This window comes from Dermacentor silvarum, chromosome 4 (assembly GCF_013339745.2).
Source record: "Dermacentor silvarum isolate Dsil-2018 chromosome 4, BIME_Dsil_1.4, whole genome shotgun sequence".
Classification (NCBI taxonomy): Eukaryota; Metazoa; Arthropoda; class Arachnida; order Ixodida; family Ixodidae; genus Dermacentor; species Dermacentor silvarum.
This window is the reverse complement of record NC_051157.2, coordinates 84,335,949-84,362,953: the sequence shown is the minus strand read 5'-3', so window position 1 is coordinate 84,362,953 and position 27,005 is coordinate 84,335,949. Positions and strand designations below refer to the sequence as shown.

Here is a 27,005-nt window from a genome sequence, read left to right as displayed (position 1 = left end):
GACCGCATCATTATCTAAAACCTACAAAAATGAAGCCGAAATAGCCTGTACGATGTGTGCGCTCTGAGGCCATGATAAAGCAACGTAAGTGCGCACTCACGCAGTCATGAGCTGAGTAAATGTTCTGAGGCAAACGGGCTTCACATTCTTTATATCTTTATAAAACACCTTAGAATTAGTCCTAACACTTTAGTTAGGACTATCTAGGTTAGGTCTAGGTTAGGTTAGGTTTATCTAAGCGCGTTCAATTAGTGCACGTTCGCGTGGTAGCAAATTAAATTACCAAATCTTATTGCCGTAGTTTTTTATGGTTAGGATTATAACGTAGCAGGTGAATAATGTGATAGATAAACTGTAGAGAGGCGCACGTAACGGACCGGTCGCGCTTCTTCACGAGAATCTTAATGTACCACTTTTGTATTTTACGACTTTCAGAGATATAAATAGTAAACGGAGCTTTCAGGTGGATCAAGGGGTTGTAACGTAGTATTTGACGCTTACAAAAGTCACGTAGTTATAATTTCTGCATAAGCGACATGACCAAGACCATGTCGTAAAATTTAATTCTGCATTAGCAGCGCCGAAAACCAGAAAATTTGGAGACATGACGTGGACCATGTGTGTCTTAGTGCTAGGAAAATCATGTGACCGGGGATCTTTTGAACATTGCTGGAGTTACCTTAATTTGTGAAGGTAAACGCCGGATTCAAGCTGTCATCATACATTTTTTAAGTAGAATATTACAGTATAAGCCCTCTACGCATTGCATGCAATTTCACTGGTTATTCCTGTTCTGCATGGGCACTATTGACAAACCATGAAACGTTTCGGTATGTATACGGTACGCCCCATTGGCATGTATTACAGTGTTCCAAGTACATCGACATTATGTAAAATTCACTCGACAATTTTAGATAAAATTATAGTTACTTTAGAGCAAAAATGCTTCTTGTCTGTAACGTGTATATTCCCAGCTCCAGGTCGTTGTACAAAATATATAGCGCTTGGCGATGAGAGTTTTTGTCTGCGAGTACGCTTCACTGTACGTTAATAGAGTTTCATGTTGGCGTGCTTGTCAAGCACGACGAGCAAATATTCTTCTTCCGGGTGAGTTGTTAAATAGGTGGGACCTGTCCTTGCGCAGTTCAACAGTCTGGGATGGTAACATCAAACTTGCAGTCGTAAACAAGGCGTAGTGTCTCCCAAACGCAAAGCAAGCTCAATGCCGCATCAGTGGCCAAGGAATAGACCTGACTAACAACACCGCACCTTGTATAAGCATTGATTGGTTGACACTTGTATTGGTGCCTGGCACTGCATGTACGACCTCGAGTTTCTGAACCGTAATTCGCACACTCTTTCAATTGAAAACGCTTTCAATCGAAACCTCTAGCAGGGAATACAATGGGTTATTCTTAAGTTTCATATGACATAGCTAGAACAATCTGAGCAAGAGACTTAATTCTAATATCAGAACACCTTAGCTAAACCACTCAAAAGATATCGTTTTAAGCGATAACTCAGAATATCGCTTCCAAATTGTCCGTCGATTAATTACGCATTTTTGGCGCTCTGGTAGTACTTAAAGGTGGACAGAGAGGAATTGAACTGCCTTGTTCGCTTTCAAAATATGGCTTTCAGAAAGTTTGCTCTCTAGGATGGCTCACCGCTAAGCGGTAAGCGCTCGTGGGACTTCGACTCATACCCCGCAGCTCCACCAGAAATGTAACGATGTTGAGGAACACAGGTTAACAAAACAACGATATTTATTCAGGGCCGACCTGCGCCCACGACTAAAAGTCACTGCGGTCGTGAAGAATGCCCCGGCAGTCGCGTTCTAAAACTGGCGTCCCACCGCCTTCTTCTTTCTTCTCGAGTCCTGCCTCGTGAGCGTGGCGCATGCGATCCGGGTCCGACCTGGGGGCTCGAGTAACGAAGATCGCTGCCTGTTGTTGCTGAACAACACCACGGTACGGCGTGCACGGTGTCCAATACGAAGGGCGCGCAACTTCAATGTGGCCAAGTTGTCGCGGCAGTATAATTTCTATCGCAATAAAAATCCATCGCTTCTGTAGTTCAAACACTACTCAAATTCTGCGCTTAATGATGCTCCAATCTTGCTCAAACTCTATGCTTGTGTAGTTCAAATCCAGCGCTAATGCAGCTCCACTAAGGTGGAACCTGGGGAAGTGCGAAGCAGTGATGCGCCGGCGTTTCCCTTATGTTACTGTTGGGCTATGCTTGCAGAAGTGAGGAGGACTCGAGCGATGATGATGATGATGATGATGATGATGATGATGATGATGATGATGATGATGATGATGATGATGATGATGATGATGATTTATTGGCATCCCCTTTGAAACGGGGCGGCGACAAATAGTCACCTAGCCTGCTTGATTTAATCAGGTATACTATACATGTTCTTTATCTAGCATTTTTGTATCCCTCTCATTATTTTTCTTTTTCAAAAATTTACCTTGTACCGCTGCCTATGATTGTAAGAGATCAGGTCGTATCCATCTTTTCCCTGCTTTTTTCCCACCAGTACTCTAATCGTCTCTTGCTGATCTCTACGGCTGATCTGTTTATGTTTCCTTCCACTTTAAACCCAAGCGCTTCTGGGAGTTGCACGTTACCTACGGTTCTCGCTGGGTGGATCCCGTCGCATTCCATTAGGATGTACTGAGTGGTCTCTGGATCTTTACTGCAGCATACACATGTCTGATCTAGTTCCGAATATTTGTTCCGATATGTTTTCGTCCTTAGGCAACCGGCTCGAGCCTCAAATAGCAAGGCACTGTCCTTTGTGTTATCGTACAGATTTTCCCTTCTAATTTCTTTCTTCTCATTCTTGTAAATCTCCATTGTCCTTTTCGTTTCCATTCTTTGCATCCAATTCACGGTCTCTATTTCTCCTCTTTCTTTCTGATGACCCCTGGTTGTCTATTTACAGTTTCGATTATCCTGTACTTGGTTGCCAACTTCCTTGACCTCTTCCTCCATTCTGTGTCCACGCTTTTCATGTAGAGATACTTGTGCACTTTAGCCGCCCATTTATTTTCATCCATGTTCCTGAGCCTTTCTTCAAAACTAATTTTGCTTTGTGCTTCTCTGACTTCAAAAGAGGCCCAACCCATGTCACCATGCACTGCCTCATTTGTCGTATTACAGTGTGCTCCCAAAGCCAACCGGCCTACTGATCTTTGGTTAACTTCCAAACCCGCCAATATATCCGATTTTAAGCATATAATGGCATTTGCGAATGTTAGCGCTGGCACCATTACTCCTTTCCAGATTCCACGCACCACCTCATACTTATTGTGGCCCCACAGTGCTCTGTGTTTCATTATTGCTACATTCCGCTTCCCCTTTATTTTCAGATTATCTTGGTGGTTGCTTGAGTAATTCTTTCCTTCGTTTATGTGTACGCCGAGGTACTTATACTGCTTCACTATGGGTATTACTTGCTGTTGAATTGACACCACGAAGTTACTCGTGTGTTCATTAAAGATCATAATCCCTGATTTCTCTGTGCTAAACTTAAGGCCTAGATTTGTCGCTGCGTTCCCACAGATATTCGCAAGTATCTCTAAATCTTTTTTATTGTCCGCTAGTAGCACAATGTCGTCTGCGTACATCAGTCCAGGGACCTTCTGTTGCACCATTTGTCCATTACGCATGTAGGATAAATCAAAACCTAATTCGCTGTTTTCCAGTCGTCTTTCTATGCCCTTGACGTAAAGCGTGAACAACAATGGTGACAGAGGGCATCCTTGCTTCAATCCTTGGTGAATTCCCGCCATTTCATTTCCTTTTCGGCCTTCCCATGCCACTTGTACTTGGTTGTCTCGATATATCTCCCTCAGCAGCTCCACGAAATCGTCATCTATGCCTTCGTATTGAAGAATATCCCACAACAATTCCCTGTCTACGTTGTCATAAGCTCCTTTAATATCTAGAAATGCTATCCATAAAGGTCTTTTCTGAGCTACTGAAATCTCTATGCACTGAGTTAGTACAAACATATTGTCTTCTAAGCGTCTGCCTGGCCTGAACCCATTCTGTAGTTCCCCCAATACACCGTTTTCCTCCACCCACTTCGACAGTTCTAATTTTATGGCTTGCATTGCCATTCTATATATCACCGACCTTACTGTAACTGGCCTGTACGAGCTCGTCTTATCCTTATCTCCTTTGCCTTTGTAGATGAGATTCATCTTGCTTTCACGCCATCCAACGGGAATATTCTTTGTTCTAATCACTTGCTCTATGGCATTAGTCAGCAGTGCCTTGCTTTTCTGGGTTGTAGCGCCCCTTCTTGCGCTGCGCTGGTACCAACTGGCGTTTCGGAAGCAATTTTCACGAGTTTCTGCGAATTCCCGCATATCCAATGCGGGTATGCGCCACACGTGATTTTATTATCGTTAATCATGACGTAACTGACGGGCATGTGACGTTATTCATGTCATGACCTATCAGCCATGTTAGTCATACATTCGTACCCTTCCATGACAATTTTGGTATATACCAAGTGAACGAGACGCGAGTTTTCGGCAGATCTTGTTTTTGTGCGTGACCACGACGCCATGACATCACATTAGACGCCGACATCCCGGGCCCCTAAAGTTATTCGCACTTAATTTACCGAAAATTTGGTGACTTTTATTTCACAGGATATCTACAGGCTCGAAAAAGAGTTGGCAACACTGGTAACATCAAAGTCCGATCCATCGTCCTTGCGGATAGTACCACCATGGAAAGCGTCATTTATGACGTTGCCATTGGGATCCCCAATGCAGATATTCAAGGGCTCATAAAACCAGCAAGCAAGAACAATGTCATTGTGCGTGTCTAATTTTGACGGCAGCGCAAACGACACACGTGCACAGAGAAAATAAGCAAAAAAAACACGAAATTGTGCATGTCGGCCGCCTTGGTAACACAGGTTTTGTGAGAACAACATTCAAGGGCGACTGTCTTCCGTCCTTCGTGAAGGTATGCCACATCCACCATCAGGTTCGACCATTTATTCCAAAACTGCTACATTCTTATAGCTGTCAGATGATCAGTCTTGTGAAGGGTGTTTGCACGAATTCTTCATTGTGCATCCGGTGCGCCGAGCACCACTGAGGAGACAACTGTCGTGCAACTATTTTGAAGTGCCCTAAATGCCAATGTTCTCACAGTGTCTCTTCTAAAGACTGCCCGCAGATAAAGAAATAGTTTTCTATCCTTATACAAATGGTTAGGGACAATTTAACCCACAATGAAACTGCTGAAACAGTCCTACGAATACGACGTTTCCGTCGACCGTCCTCAGCGACAACGTCAGAAAATTCATAAACTCTTCAGCAACGCCGTCACCTGACATTCCCAGTGCAGAAAACACACAGGCTGGACACCAAGAAACTTCGAAATCTCTCTCTACAAATAGCCTCCGCATTCACGTACACGACCTGTACACGACCACGTAGGCGACCGCAGCAGCTGTCGCCTTCAGCACAAGCTGCCCCATCAGATCAGGTGCGAAATTCCGATCACCTAGTTCGATTTCTATTGTTATCATTAATAAATTCCACTCACGTGCTGTTCAACAACATGCGTACAGCGTCAGCCAGAAGTGCACTGAAGGTACTGTACACACTAAATTCGGTGCAAGTAACCCTTGAGCAGACCATTACTAGACAGCAGCCATCTTTCCGAGAGGTGGTCCGAAAAGCAGCAATTTTACAGTGGAATGCTTGGGCACTCAGATCGCCCATCGCCGACTTGCGTCGGTTCGTGTACGCCAATATGCTTCCTATCATCGTCATCTGGGAGTCGAAATTATCGAACGCATTCAGGCTATCAGGCTATAAATCATTTCTCATCAACTATATATACGAGTATTGGTGGAAACAGCAAGGTGTTGGGTGTTTATTCGCCGTGACTTCACTTACACTATTAAGCAGAACTGCAGAGAGACTGAACAACCGGCCACCGTCAGAACAAGGAGTACTTGAACAGTGGACACAACGAACATGTGTGCTAAAGGCAGCCAGAGCGCTAGTTCGCTTCCTGCAGTATACGGGCCTGTGATATGGACTGCCATAGTGACGTGTGCCACTCAATTTTTGTGCGCCGATTTCCCTTCATATACTGGTCATTCGACCTCTCTTACTCTTCAAATCCCATTTCCCTTTCTTCCTGAGCAGGGTATCAAACCTTACACCTTCCGGCCTTTCTTTGTTTCTCTTTCTCTCTATTCTGCCTGCGCCACGTAACGGCGATAACCATTACATAAGCTTCACAGTAAAGAAGTGACTTACCGTCACTCGTGTGGGCGCCTTCCGATCTCCATCCAGGCGAGTTGATTACATAAGAGGAAAGAGGACGAGATATCCTGTAATCATCTGCTGATCCGTGGGTTATCATCGGGGACTTCAACGGTCATCATACACTCTGGAAAAGTACGAAGATCAACGCGAAAGGCACAAGTTTGGTATCATCTAGCTCCGACAGAGAACTCCGGGCCAATATTTTGTACCGATGCCTTATGCCTTATTTTATACTAGTCTTATCATCCACCGCTCACTGCTGGCTGCTCCCGTTGATGACTTGAGCGGACCGTCGCTCTGACCACTGACCAAGCGCGAAAAGCGCGAAAAGGCATTAGCATCGGAAAGGCATCGCTACAAAATACCGACCCTGGGTTATGAATGATCGACAGCTGTAGGTTTTTACACGGTTTCGTAAAGCACCGGCTTTGCTTTGACTTTTGTGTCACGAAGTCTCGTTAGGCGTTCTGGATGGTTGACGGACATAGGAACGCACGGGAGTGAACATACTCCGACGTATGTCAAGATCAGAGGACTGTCTTCCTGCAGGTCATGTGACACGATCCAAAGAGTGAACTGGCCCGTATTTCAGTCTATCATGGAAGACCTATGTCAAAGTAACTTATCGCATTACTTGGAGGGCACAATCAAGAGCGCAGTGCAAGACACTACGAATAGTCTCATGAGCCATGGTTTACTTGGTGGCTATGGTGTTGGGCTGCTGAGCACGAGGTCGCGGGATTGAATCCCGGCCACGGCGGCCGCATCTCGATGGGGCCGAAATGCGAAAACACAGGTGCACTTAGATTTTAGGTGCACGTTAAAGAACCTCAATTGGTCCAAATTACTACAGAGTCCTCCACTAGGGCGTGCCTCATACTGCGATCGTGGTTTCGGCACGTGAAACCCCATAATTTAATTTACTCTCATGAGCTCGTAAAAAATTCACGGAATGCGATAGAATTGGAATGACCTCCAACAATCAAGCAAAGTGCGGAACAAAAATACCGACACACGAAGTCAATGGGCAATCCAAGGATTGCTAGACGCAAACAAAAGAAGATGCAGCGCTCATTAGATAAACTCGAGTCACAACGCTCCGCTGTTTTTTGTGAGTCGCTAGAACCTCAGCCTTTATCGCACTTATGCAAGACGATACGAGGTCTCCGGATGCCCCCCATTCAGCGGTCCCCTTTCCAGACTCTAGCCGTCTTCCAAGAGTGACCAGGTTTTTATGTGGCAGAATAGTTCTCCGCCAGATTATCCAGCCAACTCCCAGCCCACAACAATTTAACACCTTTCATCAACTCTCCGCCACCATGTGACCCCTGCATGGATCTACCAATTTCCATCCGTGGATTCAAGGTGGCATTAGCTTTTTGTAGACGTACGTCATCCATATCAATTACTCACAGGGGACCCTGATAATGAGAACAGAATTTACAGAATAAAAATTGGTTGGAGTGCATACGGCAGGCATCACCAAATCTTGACTGGAAGCTTACCACTGTTTTCTAAAAAAAAAAGTGTACAACCATTGCTTTCTACAGGTGCTAACATATATAGGGCAGCAACTTGGAGGTTAACAAAGAAGCTCGAGAACAAGTTAAGGACCGCGCAAAGAGCGACAGAACGAAAAATGTCAGGCCTAACGTTAAGAGACAGGAAGAGAGCGGTGTGGATCAGAGAGCAAACGGGTATAACCGATATTCTAGTGGACATTAAGAGAAAAAAATAAAGCTGGGCAGGCCATGTAATACGTAAGGTAGATAACCGGTGGGCAATTAGAGTTACAGAATGGGTGCCAAGAAAAGAGAAGCACAGTCGAGTACGGCAGCAAATTAGGTGGGGTGATCTAATTAGGAAATTTGTAGGCGCACGTTAAAATGAGCTAGCGCAACACAGGGGAGGGGTAATTGGAGATCGCTGGGAGAGGTTTTTGTCCTGCAGCGGTCATAAAAAGGCTGATGATGATGATAATGGTGATGATGATGAAGTTGATGATGATGTCATCACCAGGACCTAACGGGATTTCTTGGTGTCATCTTGGTGAGCAGGCAAGAATTGGTTTGCTAGATCTGTCTAATGAATCCTGGCGAGATGGCCCACTTCCCACAGGCAAGTCGACGGTGGAGCTTTCATTGTCACGTCCGTTCGCATTGGCGAGCTGTGTGGGCAAAGTAATGGAGAGGATGATCCTCAGATGCCTGGAGTGGTAAGTGGAGTACCACAACGTCTACCAAGAGGTCACGGAAGGATAATGTATCGTTTACATTCAGCACCAGAAAGGCTGAAAGCGTCTCTGTGCTTTTGTGTGCCTTGGCCTCAAAGGCGCGTACGGCAACCATACACATGGAGTCATCATTGCCGCTCTCGAAGTGGCAGACGTAGGCGGATATACAGGATATAATAGCTGGATATACAGCTATTTCTTTATGCGATCTTTCTTTGTCAGCACCGAGGGTGGCCACACTTTTTCACGTTACACCTACCATGGCGTCCCCCATGGTGGTTTACTGAGCCCTATGTTGTTTAACCTCACGCTGATTGGTATCCTTGATCACCTTCCCAGCACAGTTCAATTATCAATATATGCAGGAGGACATATGGGTATGGGCGTCTGGAGTGACACGCTTACAGGTTCGCGAGATGTTCTAAGAAGCTGCCACTCAGGCCGCAATCAAGGCCTCGAGATTTCATCGGTTAAATGTTCACTTGTGGCATTTACGCATAACCCCATTAGGTACTACAGTGTATTAATCAATGGGCAGATGATACCATCCGTACGGTCATACAAATAACTGGGTGTCATAATTGGCAGAGACACCTCATGGAGCCCCCATGTATTGTGCATGAAAAAGCGGTTTGACAGGCATGTGTCACCTTTTGATGTTCTTCCCAGGAAAGACATAGAGAATGATCAGAAGCGATATGCTGCAACCATATAGCATACTTTTTCTCGACTTCTTGCGGTGGCACAGGGTGGCTTGAGGTGGGGACGGCTACGCTCGTCCGCGGCCTCAGCTGCTGAGGTCAGTCCGTGGTACCAGCGTGTAAGTAGGGGATGGCAAGCGGTTACGAGTAAGGCTCGATGTGACAGCTCCCTTGGGTGTTGTCGCCGCTGAACTGGTGGCACGATTTCCCCGCGACGAAGGGCCGCTCTCGTCGTTGGTGGAACGAAAGCGTGGGAGGAAAAGCGTAGTGCCGCGCAAGACGGCCTGTGCGGCGACGATGGCTATACAATATGGCGCCAGAGTAGCGCGCGTAGTTTGCATGGAAACAAAGCGCTGCATTAGAGGAAGTCTGTCTGCGGCAGCTGCTTTTAATCGTGCCTATACGCGTCACCCCCGCGCTGCCTCTCGCGATCTCCCGATTAGCGAAGCAGTCGCGCCACACTTCGCTCCGCTTGCCATGTGCTGCACCAGACAGATGGTCCGCGCCAGCTACGCTACTCGCAGTATTCTCTTCCTAATATTAACCATGTACCTACACAATCATAATAAAAAATATTCACACGGAAAATGAAAACACGTATACAGCTGCGCTCAAATTTTGAATTAGGGAGTATCGTAATCGTCGGTGACTTTTTTCTGTTACCTGTTCCTGTATATTTTTTCTCTCTCACTCTCTGCCCTCTTTCCAACCCCTATATTCTCCACCGCTGTGCAGGGTAGCAAACCGGAAACTCGCCTCTGGTTAACCTCCCTGCCTTTCTTCTCTGGCTTTCTATCTCTCTATTCAAGCCACTCGGTGGGCCTTACAAAATCTGTCGTTGGGCGATGTTCCATGGTTGGGCGAACAGGTCAGCACCAAATCCTAGTTGACCTTCTCACTATGATTTGTGTGCGTCTGCCTGGCACTTGTAATACAGTGATACTGCAGAACATACTCTGCATAACATACTGCGACTAATATAGTAAAACTAATGTCGGTTTTCAGTGCGGCTCAATCTGTTGCGCTTATGTACTCGAGCAAGGATAAATCTCTGGCGAGCGCGGCATACGATTTTCAGCAGAGCCATGGCATTTACGCACCGCAATATAAAAAGATAACAAAGCAAAATAAAAAAGGACGATTCGCGTTTGCGTTGCTGTACGTGAGTTAATTTCATTGTCCATTAATTTTGTAATCAAAATATTTTTAATATATATCCGGTGCCAGCACGCGTTGCATCAACATTCCAGAGACAGGCGCGCCACGTGCTTAAAACGACAAAATACCTGTTATCAGTAACAAAAATGTAATTAGACAAAAGACACAGCACCGCCATAAAGCTGAGTGAACAAAAATGAAAAGGATATAAAGGACAAGCGGAAGTGACCACGTACATTGAATGTTTGTGCAATTTGAAAAACAATTAGGCGAGTGACCATGGAATTCCCGTATAATATCACGTCACGCGATTAAATTCTCGTAGACGGTGCTATACACACTGGCAGTCCTGGCATCACTCGTCACGGGTTATCAGCCAACAAAGCAAACAGAGACTGCACACTACTATAATACACTGGTCGAGCTCTAACTCAAGCCGCATACCTCATGAGAGCGAGCTTGATGCGCTATACCACATAAGACACGAGTTCTGTATGGGTGCAGACAGGCTGTTGCTGTTCTCAAGGAAGTGCGTGGCACATGTCGGGGGGCGAAGATGTACCACAACGATGAATATTAGGACCGTGCAAGTCACAACTAAAAGAGGAAGAACGGCGCCAGATCATAAAAGCGACCACCGAGAAATGCATGGAGCTGAACAGCCGGTTAGGCTGCAGTTGAAGACATCTGCATGGAGTCTGTCCGGAAAGCGGCCGCTTCATGGAGAAGAACTGCAGGGGCGGCAACGTCATCTGTTCCCCGCGACATCCATCTCATGCGCTGAAATCCTTTCGCAAACTGGTAAGTATTACTCGCAGAAATGAAAACATGACGCGTGTTCTGTTACGCGGGATGTAGTTGGCCATACCTCGTGCTTACGCCTGCTCTAGGCTACGGCACAGGCAGCGATTCTGTAATCCGCTCTAGAATCATGACGACAAGCACGCGCTCTTCCGCAACTGAATGTTGCTCTGAAATCTGACATGACGCAGAACTGATAACTGGGACTTCATTTGCTTGCTGTAACGTGCACGCCTGACAAGGCCAGCGAAAATTATTTATTGCAGGACGACAGAGAGAGCTCCAGGCAGACAGTTTCGCTAGCGTGCATTCCGCTTCTTATTTTTCTTTCTTTCTTTTGGAAGTCGTGTCTCGTACGTTCAAGCTAAATTCGTTTGTGGTACCCGTTGCTTAAAAAAATTCGGGCAGAACTCATCTGCGATAACTCATCCAAGTATGCGAACAGCCCAAACGCATCACGTATTAGACGTGCACTGTAGCCCTCTCCTTTTTCGTGCTTCCCTCTAGACATCTGTTTTCAATGGATACCAGGGCATTGCGGCATCATTGGAAATGATGAGGCAGATAAGGCCGCTCGGACCTCAAACCAAGAAGACCGCTGCGTCCCCATTCCTCTTTCAAGGACAGACGCTGTGAGACAGCTTCGCATTCTAGCACGCACACTCGCGTTAGCTGAGTAGAATACCGCACATACAAGGTGCACCAAACTGCACAGACTAAACCCTTCGCTGAAACTCGGACCTCCGGCCAGACTGCACTGACGCCAAGCGTCTCTTCTGTGTCAGTTGGGGTAGGGAGCCTACATGCAACGCCGTTTTGCATGTAGGCTCCCTAAGTTGGGGTTTGGAGTTGCCTTCGCGAAAGCTTATTCAGCACTAATTGGAATGGCTGACAGTCCTGCACGTGATACCTGCGACTGCGAGGAAAACATTGACCACCTATTGTGCCACTGTCCTCAGTTCGGAGAACAAAGCCAATCTATGTCGAACGCATTAAGGACACTAGATAATCGTCTTCTCAGGGAACAGACAACACTAGAACATCGTCCCGACTCCCCAACGATCAACGGCTCAGAAGGCAGTGAAGGCACTTTTGCGTTTTCTGAGAACGTCTGGCTGGTACGAGTGCCTTTGACTCTGTAGTGCTGTCCGTGCAAGTCTCTCTACCCCTCTCTTCTCTTTATTCCCTATCTCCCTTCCCCCGCGTAGGGTAGCCAACCGGTTACCCTACGTGGGGGAAGGGACTGGTTAACACCCCTGGCAACTGGTTAACATCCCTGCCTTCCTTTTGTCTCTCTCTCTTCCTCTCGACATGCTGCACCTTCGGGTGGCTCCGCCGTGCGGTCTGCGCATACCCAAAGGCACATAACCAGTGATCCAATGTGCTGCAAAAAAGGTTCATTGAAGAGGGGCACATACTCAGTGACACATGCCCAATTTGGCATGAGAGAGGTTCATTGATGAGCGGTACATACCCACGCGAACGGCCCACATTTTTAGAATGCACTACTTTCGGGATCGGCGCGCATTTTCTATGGGAAAGCTGCATTGCTAGATGGCCTAAACCTAAAGAAAACTGGTCTGTCATAGTTGCATATGGGTAGTCCTCCATATGCAACTATGGGGCTGACGGAACATCTTACAGAACGAACAAGTAAGTTGGTGTAGAGACTCCCCTGTCCCCTGCTAGGAGCTCCTGGCACTGGCTCCTATGCATCTGCCATTTGCATGCGATAGTGTCATTAACAACGAAAAATTACCGAGGTTTAGTGCTCATGTTTGAATCTATGTGAGGCAAAGGTATAGTAAATCGGTTAGTTTATTCTATACAACTAAACGCGATGCATGAAATCGCGTTTATTTTCATTCGATGCAGTGTGTAATTCCATGTAATATCTATGCTTACGTACCCCACAGGTGTCAACATGAACCCTTTCAAGTGCTGTGTCGACAATTGTGCATGCTAAGGTAGTGCACCAAAATCACAAGCGCCTATGAAAATTGTAATATTTAAAACATGTTGCATACTTCGTAAAACACTTCTGATTGGACTTGCGTTATGATTTTTATTATGTGTAAAAAAGTTTCGTAAAATTATTTCTTGTTTTTGTTTTAGTAAAACGACATGGTGTTTGCTCTCGGTGTCAGTGCGTCGTGATGTAGCGGGTTCAGCTCTTTCATTGTTTTTCACAATGTTTTACTCCAAGCACGTTTTTCAAGTGGTTCTTAGGTGCTTTACAGGTATGCTCAACACGAAATAGCTCTTGTTCTCATATCGGACGTTCTTGTAGAGTGCTCTCGCATGGAATCACCATCCTGTAAACATGACAAAACTCGCTGAATAACTTAAACTAGTTAATCTGTTCTGCAGCTGCACGTGTTTTATGATGATGCAAGAAATATGGTGAAACTAAATTTAGCGGCGGATGCGCGAACTCCCCATCTTTTTGCCCATTGTTTAGCCAGCCTACTTCCTACGCTTCCGTCTGAACACGATCCACCATTTAGCAGCTGACTCAAATTTTTATTGCGATAGCAATTATATCGACACTTCAACCGGATTTCGGCCGTCGGCATCGCCGTCGTCGTCGCCGTCGACATCGCCGTCGCCGTGAGGTTCCCTATAGATAAAAGCTTCGCCGCGCGCCGTATGCCCGAGCGGAAGCGTGCGGAGACGCGCGCTGTCACCGAGAGCGAACGCACTCAATCTCCCACGCGCAAGCAAGGAAGCGGGAAGGCAGCGCCGGAGGAAGCGGGGGGGGGGGGGGGGGGCGCACTTCTACTCTGCCAACAACCGCGCTCGTCGCTCGACCGCACCGTCTCTTATCTCCCCACGGCTCTGACCTTTATGCGCCGTGCATTCGCCGCTCAGTTTCCGTTGAAGCGATAGACCGCACGTACCTTCACCGCTGCGGCGTTTGCGCTTGCTGCCAGCGTTTTGAGAGTCGTTGTCTGTAGTCATTCAGTGTGATCTATTCATGTTTGTTTGTGCGCGCTCACACCACGCTTGTTCATTCAGTTAGTAATAGCCGGGCCACATTTTCCAACGCACGCTACACATGCAATGCTGCCCGGATCGGCAGTGCAGCGCTACAGGTGTGTCCCTTCGCACACGCTGCCCACGAGAAGCGCTTCTCATCAACACCACCGTTTCACACGCGCCTTCTCGTGGTCATCGAGTCTCTCTTCATGTCGGTCTACTTACGCCGCAGCACACCTGCTTACTTAATCAGCTCATATTTACTACAATTCATATTGCTACCAAAGCCGCTCACCTTACTTCGTATGACATTGCTGTGTTGCTATCGCATTCATTGCTTCGCCCTTAGGGCGAAACTGTGACATTTTTTTCTGGTATATTTCTTCAGACGAGTTAGTTTCCAGTTTCATCGCTTTCAAAACAAACATGGGTAGCGAGCCTCTATTTTTCGGTAACGTTTCTGCACAAGCAAGAACTTGCCGCCGTTGCTTCCCCGACTTGTGTTGCTTGTTCAAACCGTTCCGTGGCAAGCTCCACGACAGCATGATCTTGTGCAAGGAGCAGAAAGAAGACGAGACAGCAAAAGATGGCACAAAATGAGAATGACGTATGCATCTTTTACCAAAATATTAAATATTCGTGTTCTACGCACCAATGTCAATGAGTGTTTTACAGTGAAGCTGTCTGTGGCTAGGATCCTGGGATGTCTTCGTGGCGTAACGGCGACAGAAAACTATCATCATCAAAGGCCCATGACCCCAACTGCAATGGCTCATACCCCCGTAAGGCAGAGACCACTAGCACTCAGCAAAGTGAAGCGAGCAGTGCATACAGTCTTTGGAATCAGGCATACAACATGCAGAACATGATGCGTTTTAATCAAGAATAAGCTCAAAACAGACATCCGAGCCACATAATTGATGCTAAGGCGCTCCTGCGCCTACATGCAATGCGAAACACGTAGCGCTCCTCGCATACGCTTCCCGGTAAAGATTACTGTTGCGTAAGCTGCCGCGGCGACGGCAGCTTGACTGTAGCATACGAAGCAGGGAGTGACGTCAATAGATTTTCGTACATAAAAGAAGAAACACCTAGCAACTAATTTGCGTTGTGACAGTGCTATGGGAAGTCTACGTATAGTGAGACTCCTGAAGAGCAGCATGTATACGAGGCGTGGCAAATTTCTCTTTTCTCCGGTTCACTCTTTGTAGTTGCACAAAGTAGCGGCGCAAGCCAAGTCTCAGGCCGTCGAAACATCTTAGGCTAACAATTAGGTAAAGTGCACGTGAATGTCAACACGTGATTAATTTCAACCTACGTCGCAATGGTTAATAATTCTAGTTGTCGTTCACAGCTTCGCTGTCCAACCACCTTCACATCGTGAATTGGAAAACATTTTTTTTTTCTCCTGCTCATGCTGTAATAGCTTTAGTTGAAACCTCGCCCTTTCGCCTGGCTTTTTAGCAGGCGCAAGAGCGTAAGGGTCTATTCTTTCTGTCTAGCCTCGCACGTCACATCTTTGTGCAAATAAAAATTATTATTATTATTATTTGTCCTTGTGAATACTCTACAGCATTGCTTGTTCCTCATGCTACTACCACTTTTATTAAAGCGCTCTTTTGTGTTTTTTCCCGATGAAGACTTTTCACCGTTGCGTGTTTCACATACTACTACGACAGTTTTGTACTCAAAGCTCTGTTTTTGTATCGTTAGATACACTGGCCTAGCCAAGCCCGTTTCGCGCGGCACATCAAGAGCCGTGCTGCTCATGCGCTCAGTGATGTGCTTGCGCACCGGAGCCACCGGAGCCGGCACCTCGCGCAATCCGCCGCCGCCGCGCGCGACTCACCGCCGCCGGTCTTTTTCGTCCCGCACTGGCGCCGGCGCGCGCTCGCTGTGCATGACAAGCCGCTGCGCTTGTGACTGGCGTTTCAGTGTGGTATAGCCATGGAGAAGGAGAGCGTTGCTCAACAGCGCAGAAGAACGGAGAAGCTTGACTCATCGGATCCCGAAGTAGTTGCCTGGCAATTACGGTTAGCTATGTGCCCACACCGCGTGTGTGTGGAGCCGCAGTAAGCATGACAATGCTAATCCTTGACAATCTAGACAACCAGGAAAGCTAAGAATAATCAGCTGAACCTTTGTTAACGCTAGCTTAGCCGAGCTAAGCCACTTTTTTTCTTTTCTTCTTTTTTTATCCTGTTTTTTTTTTTTTTTTTTGCTGACAAACACAACCGGAGTATGATGTAGCCTGCTACTGTTGCCACAACTGTACTAACCCCCATCTGTTTCCTGTTCGGACGTCCCCTCGACAGTTTTTGCTCGGGACCTCCGACTGTGCAATTATAGTTCACCCGTTTCTTAAAGACGATCTTGGGCTACCTAAACGCGAAAAAATCCGTCCGTCCGTCCGTCCGTCCGTCCGTCCGTCTGTCGGTCTGTCGTGTCTGTCTGTCTGTCTGTCTGTCGTCTGTCTTCTGTCTGTCTGTCTGTCTGTCTGTCTGTCCTGTCTGTCTGTCTGTCTGTCTGTCTGTCTGTCTTCTGTCTGTCTGTCTGTCTGTCTGTCGTCTGTCTGTCTGTCTGTCCTGTCTGTCTGTCTGTCTGTCTGTCTGTCTGTCTGTCTGTCTGTCTGTCTGTCTGTTCTGTCTGTCTGTCTGTCTGTCTGTCTGTCTGCTGTCTGTCTGTCTGTCTGTCTGTCTGTCTGTCTGTCTGTCTGTCTGTCTGTCTGTCTGTCTGTCTGTCTGCTGTCTGTCTGTCTGTCTGTCTGTCTGTCTGTCTGTCTGTCTGTCCTGTCTGTCTGTCTGTCTGTCTGTCTGTCTGTCTGTCTGTCTGTCTGTCTGTTGTCTGTCTGTCTGTCTGTCTGTCTGTCTGTCTGTCTGTCTGTCTGTCTGTCTGTCTGTCTGTCTGTCTGTCTGTCCTGTCTGTCTGTCTGTCTGTCTGTCTCGTCTGTCTGTTCGTCGTCTGTCTGTCTGTCTGTCGTCTGTCTGTCTGTCGTCTGTCTGTCTGTCTGTCTGTCTGTCTGTCTGTCTGTCTGTCTGTCTGTCTTTCGTCTGTCCTGTCTGTCTGTCGTCTGTCTGTCTGTCTGTCTGTCTGTCTGTCTGTCTGTCTTCTGTCCTGTCTGTCTGTCTGTCTGTCTGTCGGTCTGTCTGTCTGTCTGTCTGTCTGTCTGTCTGTTCACTGGAAAATTGCTTTTTATGCAGTTATTTGTATTTCTCAAAATCGACATTATATGCCTGCAGCGCGCATATCACGTGACAAAATATTTCGCGCAGAAAAAATATTAAGCACTCGGCAATTAGAGTCGCTCGCTGTATAACACAAAATGTTCTCGTTTTTCTGGCAGTCGCTTCGTACCTTGAACTAAGAAACTGACCCCAAGCCTTTTAGTCAATTGGGGAAGGGGTGAGGTCGATCTTTCTCCTTAATATCCACATGTAAAATTAAAATATGAAGAAAAAAAATCGGGGTAGCTTGCACTAGTGGCGCAAGGCTAAAAACACAGCGGAGCCGATCGGTTCGAAGTGATGCTAAGCTATACGAAGTAACGCCAAGTGATGCTAAGTTATACGAAGTGCATAAGCTTTTCCTCGTGGTCCGTGGCATCTGGGAACGCCTGCATCATCAACCTGCGGCATCATCAACCTGCAACCTGCGCCTGCGGCATCACCCAACCGAACATGTCTATCATGAACGTTTCGGTTGAGAAGCTCGCGTTGAAACCTGGCACCGGGGAAATTGGCGCTAGCATTGCCGAGGCATACACCACCGTTGTCAGGTTCCTGGAGGTCAAGACGACGCTGGCGTTTGGCCTCAACATCTCTCGCAACTCGGGGTCGGCAGCTCTTCACTGATGTTTTGCCTAAACATCGCGCTCCCTCAACTCGGGGTCCGCGGCTCTTCATTGACGTTTCGCTTGGGCTTCGGAGGCCCTCGCGCTACAATCGGCACATCAACGACGAGCCCTTCCCCGGGCGCGTTCGCGGCGACATTGCTCAAATGCATTAGGACACATCATCAGTTGCTCATGAATGGCTCATACCCCCTTAAGCAATTGATCATACCCCAGTAAACGCGGCCTCCCCATTACGACGACAGAACAGAAGTGAAATTATATGCTGGAATGATTAGCGGCAGCGCAGCCAGCTGTGGAAACAGACGACGACGACGAACGCGGCAGTAGCACGAGCGCGTGCTGAGCATGCGCTCGGCACGGCATCCAACGGCATGAGTGCAAACCGAGTGGCGCCAACGAGCCAGCTGCGGAAGAAGACGACGACGCTCGAACCAATGCTGATGATGAAAGTTTCAACACGAAAGTGGTTTATGCCGGCTTACATGAATGACTTCCTGCAACGGATGTAACGGATGTGACGTGCCGCCATCTAGCAGCGGTGAAACGAAGTACTGCATTGTGACACTAACGAGCGCCGACAGGGAGCGCTTCGGTAGTCACAGCACAGCGGAGGCTCCAACGCGGTGTATCCACAGAATAATGAGCCAAGTGTAAACGGCTTCCTGACTTTGTAAACTCGTCATTTTCAACGAATTATTGTGTAATAAATAATAAAATAAATATTAATAAACGCATCAGACAGCAGGATTCGAACCCAGGACCTCCAGTACAGAAGCCGACATTGAAACCATTACGCCACGGACGCTTTTATTTTTCTTTATTACCCCCTTGGCAACAATACATACACCCGTACAAATACAAAGCAGGTCACTTGGTGCTACACACTATAATTACATCATTTCGCTGGACTGTACTAATTTAAAAGGCCTTCAATGAGGCCACCACAGACACCAAAGCGTCAAGCTCCTGAAACCACCCTGGCGGTTCAGTCATGTGCTTTAGGGCATCACGCGTGTACGTGAGACTTGCAATTAGGTGTTGCCTTGCAGACCTTGCATCTACGTGGGCATTCCTGACATCCATGCACGTTTTCCACGCGCTGTTCATAAACAAAAGCATTATCATGTCAGCCTGCACTCCCTCTGCGTCTGCGCATGGCAAGACACGAATACCGAAAGGGCCTATCGGCAGTTCTTTTTTTTTTCAGAATTCGTTTCAGAGCGTCCCACAAAAAAACGGAGTCATGGCAATCCAAGAAGATGTGCTCGATACTTTCATATTTGTTACATATGATGCAGTTAACAGACCACGGAACAAAGAAGCCTTTACTTTGTAGCCACGGCTTCACAGGGAGAGTGCCAGAATGCAATTGAAAAAAGAATGTTTTCGCTGAAGGTCTAGCCGGCATTTTTTTCGCACGTTTCAACACATTGCGTTCAGGTCTTAAGTTGTACACCGTGCAATATACAGGAAGCGGTTAGAGAGCATCAACAAGATTCCGATAGCGTTTCTTTCGCGTCACAGACGACAAAAATTCATTCGAGAAATGTGCTTTCAGTAATGCATGCACCGAGACGCGGCTTATAACGCCCTCATCAACTTCTCGCGGGCAAGTCAGCGCGTTGAGACGCCTGGCATGTTTCAACGCCGCTCGCCTACAGGACGACGCGGGCGAAGCAAACATGCAACACGGTCGCCGTCCAGCAAGTCGTTTTCCTTTCGCTGCAGCGGACCATGAGTTCATGAAGCAAACTTGCAACAGCTTCTGTGAAGACACGTTTCCTTTCGTGTTCTAGCAATTCCTATGAAAGAGGGATCAACCATAACTTTTTTTCTACACGCGGACACGATCCTGGGGGAACTTGCCCTTAACAGCTTCGCTGTAAAAACGAGTATCACGACACAATGCACAAGCTTCGCTATTACATAGGCACTGTCCAGTAAGTTAGCGGCTGCTGAATCATTACGCGGTGTCTGTGTATGCAACGCCATAAATTTTTTTCTTGCACCGGCACTCCACTTCGGAAGCGACTTTAAGGCACAATCTAGTACTTTGTGCAGCACAATCCGAAGTGAATCGTTTTGCGTGAAATAAACAACCGTAATATATGAGAGGTTAAAGTCAGCCTACACGGCAGCCCACTCCATTGGGCTCAATCACTTTGTGAGCAGCCGAACGATGCATGTGCAGCTGAAAACCGTTTTATTTTTCCTCACTGTCCTCTCTCGTGTTTTCACAGCGCACCGACAAGCATCCACCATGACACCTGAAGTCTACCAACCACCAAGTCCAACACCGGTGGGAGTTTACGGAGGGAACGATGGCGCCCAGGTAGAACCGTTCTACAAGGACCGGGGGGTGCTCATTACAGGTGGAACAGGGTTCGTCGGAAAGGTAAGCTGCCACTGCCTGGGATTTGCACACAGGTTGTGACGCCTACACATTGCTGGTAATAAACCGTTACTCTGCTTTTTTCCTCACATTTGAAGCCCTTAGGTTCTTTCACCAGTTTTAGAAATTGTAAATCCAAAGTCAGCTGTGGTATCAGCCCTGCGTGCAAACAAACCCATTATCCAATTTTAAGCTCTGCGGGTGTGTAGTGGCACCGACACTATTGCTGGGGTGGCGCTATAAGGTCGCTATGGCCGTTCGCAAGCCCGCTATTTAGAAATCACTCCTCCACTGTGAGTACGCACCCTCCTGCTAGCTAACTCCATGCATAGGAAGTTAGAGAATAAGACGTCCACAGTCACAGTTATTCGCTTGAAAAGCTACGAAGGCCGGCTGTGTGACCAAAGTCATGAGTAAGCTGCAAAATAGGGAACTAGGTCACGATTTTGTATCAATGCTTTTTCCGATGGTATTCCCTTTCACGCTTTTCGCGCTTCGTAAGTGGTCAGTGCGACCTTGAATGGTGAATGATAACAGTGGCATAGAATCAAGCGGAAGGCATCGCTACAAAATCGGGCCCTAGTTAGCTATTTTAGCCCGTCTAAAAGCGATACGTGCCCTCGGAATGGTGAAAAACAGGCGCACGTAGTTTACGCGACATGATTTGTATCACTACCGGTTACGTTCTCTAGTTCGTTTGTACAGACAGCGTTTCGATATTCCAAAGCGATCACACGCTTTACTCGCTGAAGTAGCTTAGTGGCTACGGCGTTGCTACGCTGAGCTCGAAGTTTGATCCCGGCCGCCGCGGCCGCACTTCGATGTGGCCGAAATGCCAGAACGCTCGTGTACTTAGATTTCGATGCACGTTAAAGAAACCCAAGTGGTCAAAATTATTTCAAGGTCCCGAACTATACGGCGTGCCTTACAATCATATATTATAACTACAGAATGTATCTTATCTTATTCACACGCTCCTGAGCCGTGCATACGCGTATAAGCGTGTTTCAGAAAATTAGGTTGAAATTGTCTAAAGAGGGAAGACGTGACAGTTAAGTGAATTCCGATGAATTATTTTACCCCAATTTAACATGACTCAAGGTAGCATTTCGCCAAGTAATAACGAAAACTAGACTAAAAATGTTTTAATATAAATAGTCAGACGATAGATTCTAATGCAATATCTTCAGCCCATCGTCCAAGTCGTTCACAACCTGTTGCAGACGTTCAAAAGGCTGACGCTGCTAATTTCTGCAGCCTAATAAATTCCGACCAATTTCAACTAGAAATTAACTTCAGTGCGGCTGAAATTCGGGCTACTTGGTTATTCATGACCGTCCCTTGTTTTTTACGCGCTGGTATTTGACGATCAACTAGAAAAATGAAACCTAATTTGGAAACAGTGCAACGTTCACGCCTTTTGCAGGCGCCCATAAGTGCCGTGTATGCATGTAAACGCCTCACCATAGGGCGAGCATAAAGCGAGCGTCTCTTTCAAGCCGCGGTCTTGCTCGCTTCATGTTTATCAAACGCGTGCAAATCGCTTCGTCAGGTTGCCAGTACAAAGCGGCTGATGATCAATGCGGCTAAAGCTGATGCAGACGTTCAGACATAAATGCCACGCTTTTCAACACTGCTGCTCATCGTGCCTTTGATTTGTTCGCACCCATATTCAGGTTCTCCTGGAAAAACTCCTACGATCTTGTTCTGGACTGAAGAAGGTTTACTTACTCGTGCGTACTAAAAAAGGGCAAGAACCACAGGCGAGACTTGAGGAAATGTTCAACTCAAAGGTGAGCTGTGCTCGCTGCCCACATGTAAACATATAGATTCGCCAAGAGGCTATGGTTACCACGGTTGCTAGGAAAGGGCATGTTACGTTGTATACAGTGATCAAAAATGTTATATGCAGTGATCAGCAGTGGTTTATGTGCGTTTATGTTTGCATAGCGCACTCTCCCCTACCCTCAATGAAGGAAGAAGCTGAGAACAAGGAAGAAAAGTATAATTTATTTTAGTAAATGTGGAGAGGTCGGCCTGAGATAACACTTCTTTATCCGGCTCCTCTGCTCAGAGCGAAAGAGAAGAGGAGAAAAGATGATTATAAGGAGTGATAATGAGGATAAGCAATATTCTCTAATATTTTCATATATATTCCTTGTCCTTTCCGTATAGTTCTTGCGGAATCTGTATAGATGCCACGTAATTTTTTAAGTGTCCTAAGGATTGTAGGACAAACATATGAAATAATTCGAGTGCATACAAAATGTTTGCGAGCAGTACTGACGTCCGCGCATTAGGAGGTTGCTTGCGATATAGTTCGGCTACAAGCGCACTTAAATGAGCGATCTGTGTTGGCGGCTTCTCTATTATTTTCAGGCCAGGCAACTGACAAAGCTGCATGGCGTAGATACTGTGAACACATACTTGCTAATACATGCATGTAATCAGAAACACTATCAGTAAAAACTCATTTAAATCGGGTGGTTCAATCAGAAGCATCTGAAATTCATAATGCGACTGGCCGAAAGAAATAGCTTCGCTGGAACCTCGGCTGTGATTCTGAGAAAGCGCACAAATCTGCTGTCTTTTTTTTTTCATTCGTAGGTTTTCGAACACCTAAAGCAGCAGCAACCAGAAGTTTTTGAAAAAGTAACAGCACTGGCCGGAGACCTGCTTCAGCCAGACTTGGGACTCAGTGCATCTGATCAGGCCACCTTAATGGACAATGTTTCAATTGTCTTCCACTCAGGTGCCACGATAAAATTCAATGAACCTCTCGGGTAAGTAAGAGTAACGGTAGTAGCTGTATGGTAAAACAGCGGGATGTATTCGCGCAATAATTAAATAAAGCCTAATTTTGCTTTTATGTCAAAACGACTTTTGTAATACGCGGGATGTATTCGCGCAATAATTAAATAAAGCCTAATTTTGCTTTTATGTCAAAACGACTTTTGTAATATGAAGCTTATCAAGTATCCAAACAAAAAATGCCAGTTTCTTTTCTTTTTCAACCTATATGCAATGTCCGCGCACCTGAGAATGATAGCCAGGCGTTATTAAGTTACATCAAGTTACGTCAAGGACCACGTGTCATGAGAACAAACTTCCATTACACGTCCCGCATCTCATCACATGTAAAATATGTTTCACAGCTACAGCTACATGAACGCTTCAGAGCTATTATGAGTGCAGATGAAATCACATTGTTTTACATAAACCTACAAAACTGTGACATCGTCGTATTTCAGGAAAGCAGTTGAAGTCAACCTTTTAGGCACAAGGCGAGTCCTGGACCTCTGTAGGCAAATTCCAAATATTTGCGTAAGTTACAGCGTACCTTTCTTTGTTTCAAAATGGCTGCCCTCAATATGTCATACATTTACCTCTTTTAGAGGCAAAGCTCTACTACGCCATGTCTCGCAAGGTCATTCATCGCATTGCAATGACCTTGACTTGTTCCTGCGCTCATGTTGCATTCTATGTATACGCCCGGAGCCGCTTCTGATTGTTTTCGCGTCGTGCGGTCTATGTCTTATGACGTGGCATCTTCTGCAGGACAAATGGTCCTGTGAGACGTACTGAAATGATGTAAGCCAGCCTGGCCGAAATTTCGGCTGCGTTGAGGCGGACAGAGAACCCACCGCGATGAGTGCGCGCGTGTTTGAGCCTACAATCAGCCTCAGCGATGAGTTGTGTATAGCTGAAAATTCGCTTCACTAATGTGACCTTACTGCAGCATTCTGACTGTAGTTCTAAGCTGTGGTTTAGAAGCAAATGAGAAATTACGAAACATATGACGATCCCAACAGCGTGGGTGCCGTTCCAGCTACCGCATACGTTGTGCTGTTTACTTCGACAAGCGTTCTAAATGTTATCTGAAGATGCATTGCGCGACTACCTCGTTTGTTGGGCGACGTTACCGCCCACGAATAAAATATTTTTGATTAGTAATAACAGCACACCGCACAGTGTGATTGCGTTGTAATTACAGTCAATCATGCAGGTCATGCCACGCCACGTGATCCGCTTCGGAGAGGCGTCGCAGCTGCGCTCGCTCGGAGCCTCGCCCCTGCGGCACCACGTTACTAGGCGAGGGCTTAACGGCTGCTTCGCCGGCGCTTCGCTCAGTCGGCTCAGTCTCGCCATGGTTGGCGCGCCGGCTGGGCGGCCTGGGCTGTCTGTGCGTGCGCTTCAGCGCAAGCAACAGGCTGAATGCGATCATCCAGTAGATATAGCTAGACGGCAGGCTGCAAAATCTCAAGCAAAGGCAAAGTTGACTGCTGAAACACCGAAGCAAAAGGAAGCCAGATTTGCACGTTTTAGAGAAGCTTACCAAGCGCGGAAGCGTGCATTAAAGAAACACTGTGTGCATAGTCTTTGCAAAACCAAGCCAAACAGACCTTTCGCTCGCGATAACTAGGGTTACAAGAGTTAACAGCCAATTTTTTTCAGAACGCTCAACAAATTTCCTGGGTTATGAAGTGCTGTGCTTACACTTCCCTCTTCGTAATAACTTGTGGTATAAACCAAAAGGGCACGCTGGACTACAAAGAGACACGAAGACGCAGCGCCTGGTCTTCATCCTCTGCCGTCCAGCGGGCCCTTTTGCGCTATGCATGCCTCAGGTTAGCAGTACAAACTGGCCTGAGATCTTCTTTCGATCTTCGTAACACTTAACTGAAGTCTCTGTTTTTCTTTCAAGGCTCTTGTTCACGTGTCAACAGCATATTGCAACTATGATAAACCAGATGTCCACGAGGTGATATACCCGCAGTGTGAAAATTCCCAAGAGATTATAGACCATTTTCAGTAAGTATTCTTCGCTGCATTTCTGTCGCAATATTTCCGCTATACTAAACCAGTCAAATTGAGCTTTAACGCTTTAACTTATCTCTATATTGGTCATTCCTTGCCAACTCTCCCCACATTAGCACTAGACCATCTGCGCTTTCCTTTTTGAAAATTTATAAGCCTCAATGGACCTCAACGCGTCATTTGATGAAATAGTTCTCGCTTAAGTAATGCTCAGAAGATCAAGAACCACTATAACTTTCTCTTAAGGCAGGAAAATGTGCGTCATAACAGGCATTGCCAGAAACCATATTCCCTTATTAGGAAAATAAGACTAATTTATCTCAGGAGAATGAAACGACTCTTTACATCTAAAGCTGCATTCACCGAATGCAAGTCAGTCCTTCATATTTTTATATCCCATGAAAAATGTGCAAAAAGGGCGATATTTGTTTAATCTTTATCAAATCTGTTTGTGTCAATGCTTATATTCAGAGTAATCTAAGAACGTCTCAACTATCGTAATATTTGAGGATGTCAGGCATTACTTTACATTATTGTAGCCGTGAGTCATCAGCGATAAATAATTGTACTGCAAGCGTATTACGCTAAACTTTGAGGCGGCCGTTACTGCAGAGCTGGATTCTATGTTCGGTATTCAGGCAGTATTGTCAGAGTAAAGGTGATCGCAAATGAACCCTAAAGGGCGACTCCAAATCAAAAAGGATTTTAAAGAAAATGAAGGTATGTGTCTATCTTGTCAGTCTGCGGCGTACTACGGTAAACGCAGAGGGATCAATAATTATACCGAATACACCGATCGCGAAAGGCAAATTTTGCAACAAAACTATGAAAGACCACGAAAGCACAACCATGACGCAACTATTACCAGAGGAGGCTGTTTCTCCAGCTGGTTTCAAGCTATATAACGTTATCATAACAACATGATAACCCGGGTAATAATGTAGTCAGAATTTCGAAGATAAGCGTTGTGTAGAGCTGTAACATAGAGAGCGCAGGTGGTTCCCATGACTTTCTTGCGGTAAGCTTGAACAGGTGATCAATGCAAATAAGCTTCTTTTCAAGCGAAGCTTGTTATAAGGCACATATTTCGGTGGCGTGTACGCAAAAAACTACCATCATCATCAGCAATGGCTCGAGCGTCGTCATCTTCTTCCACAGTTGGCTCGTTGGCGCCCCTCGGCGCAACCACGCGAACGCGCTCGTGCCACTGCTCCCGCGCTCGTCGTCGTCGTCTCCTTCCACAGCTGGCTGCGTTGCCGCTAATCATTCCAGCGTAGAATTTCACTTTTCTTCGGTCGTCGTAATGGGGAGGCCGCATTTACGACGGTATGAGCCATTGCTTAATGGGGTATGAGCCATTCATTGTCTTACGTAACGGACAGAGTTAATTTTGAAGCAATTTAATTTACAAGAATCACAAGCGGCAATGGCGGCCGAATGCTATACTGACCACGCCGCCGAGTAAACACGACACATCGAACGCAAGCGACAACGGCGAACTGCGGGCATACCGTTAGTGACGTCATTCTCGCTGTTGCAGCCATCGAACCATGGTTAGTTTAGGTGCACCCAGGACACGCTTCGCTTACCCCATTTTCCGGTGGGGGAGGTTTCTTTTTTTTTTTCAGAGAAGTGACTCTCCAGGTCAAATCACGATCGACAATAACGCCCAGAATCTGTGACAGCTGACCACAGGCTAAAGAGACATCGACTTGCGTGTAATTGCTACTACTGTGCATTTTAAAGTGAA

The 27,005-nt window shown here is 46.5% G+C and overlaps 1 protein-coding gene across 1 annotated transcript in view; it reads left to right on the top strand.

Annotated features, from left to right (window-relative positions):
* LOC119448732 (uncharacterized) overlaps positions 1 to 27,005 on the top strand; it is an 82,963-nt gene that overhangs the window by 36,225 nt on the left and 19,733 nt on the right. Inside the window, exons 10-15 of the mRNA XM_049666480.1 lie at positions 10,849 to 11,213; positions 20,286 to 20,440; positions 22,114 to 22,230; positions 23,045 to 23,220; positions 23,689 to 23,761; positions 25,143 to 25,249. Coding sequence (XP_049522437.1) covers positions 10,849 to 11,213; positions 20,286 to 20,440; positions 22,114 to 22,230; positions 23,045 to 23,220; positions 23,689 to 23,761; positions 25,143 to 25,249 — 993 coding nt within the window. The remainder of the gene's footprint in view (positions 1 to 10,848; positions 11,214 to 20,285; positions 20,441 to 22,113; positions 22,231 to 23,044; positions 23,221 to 23,688; positions 23,762 to 25,142; positions 25,250 to 27,005) is intronic.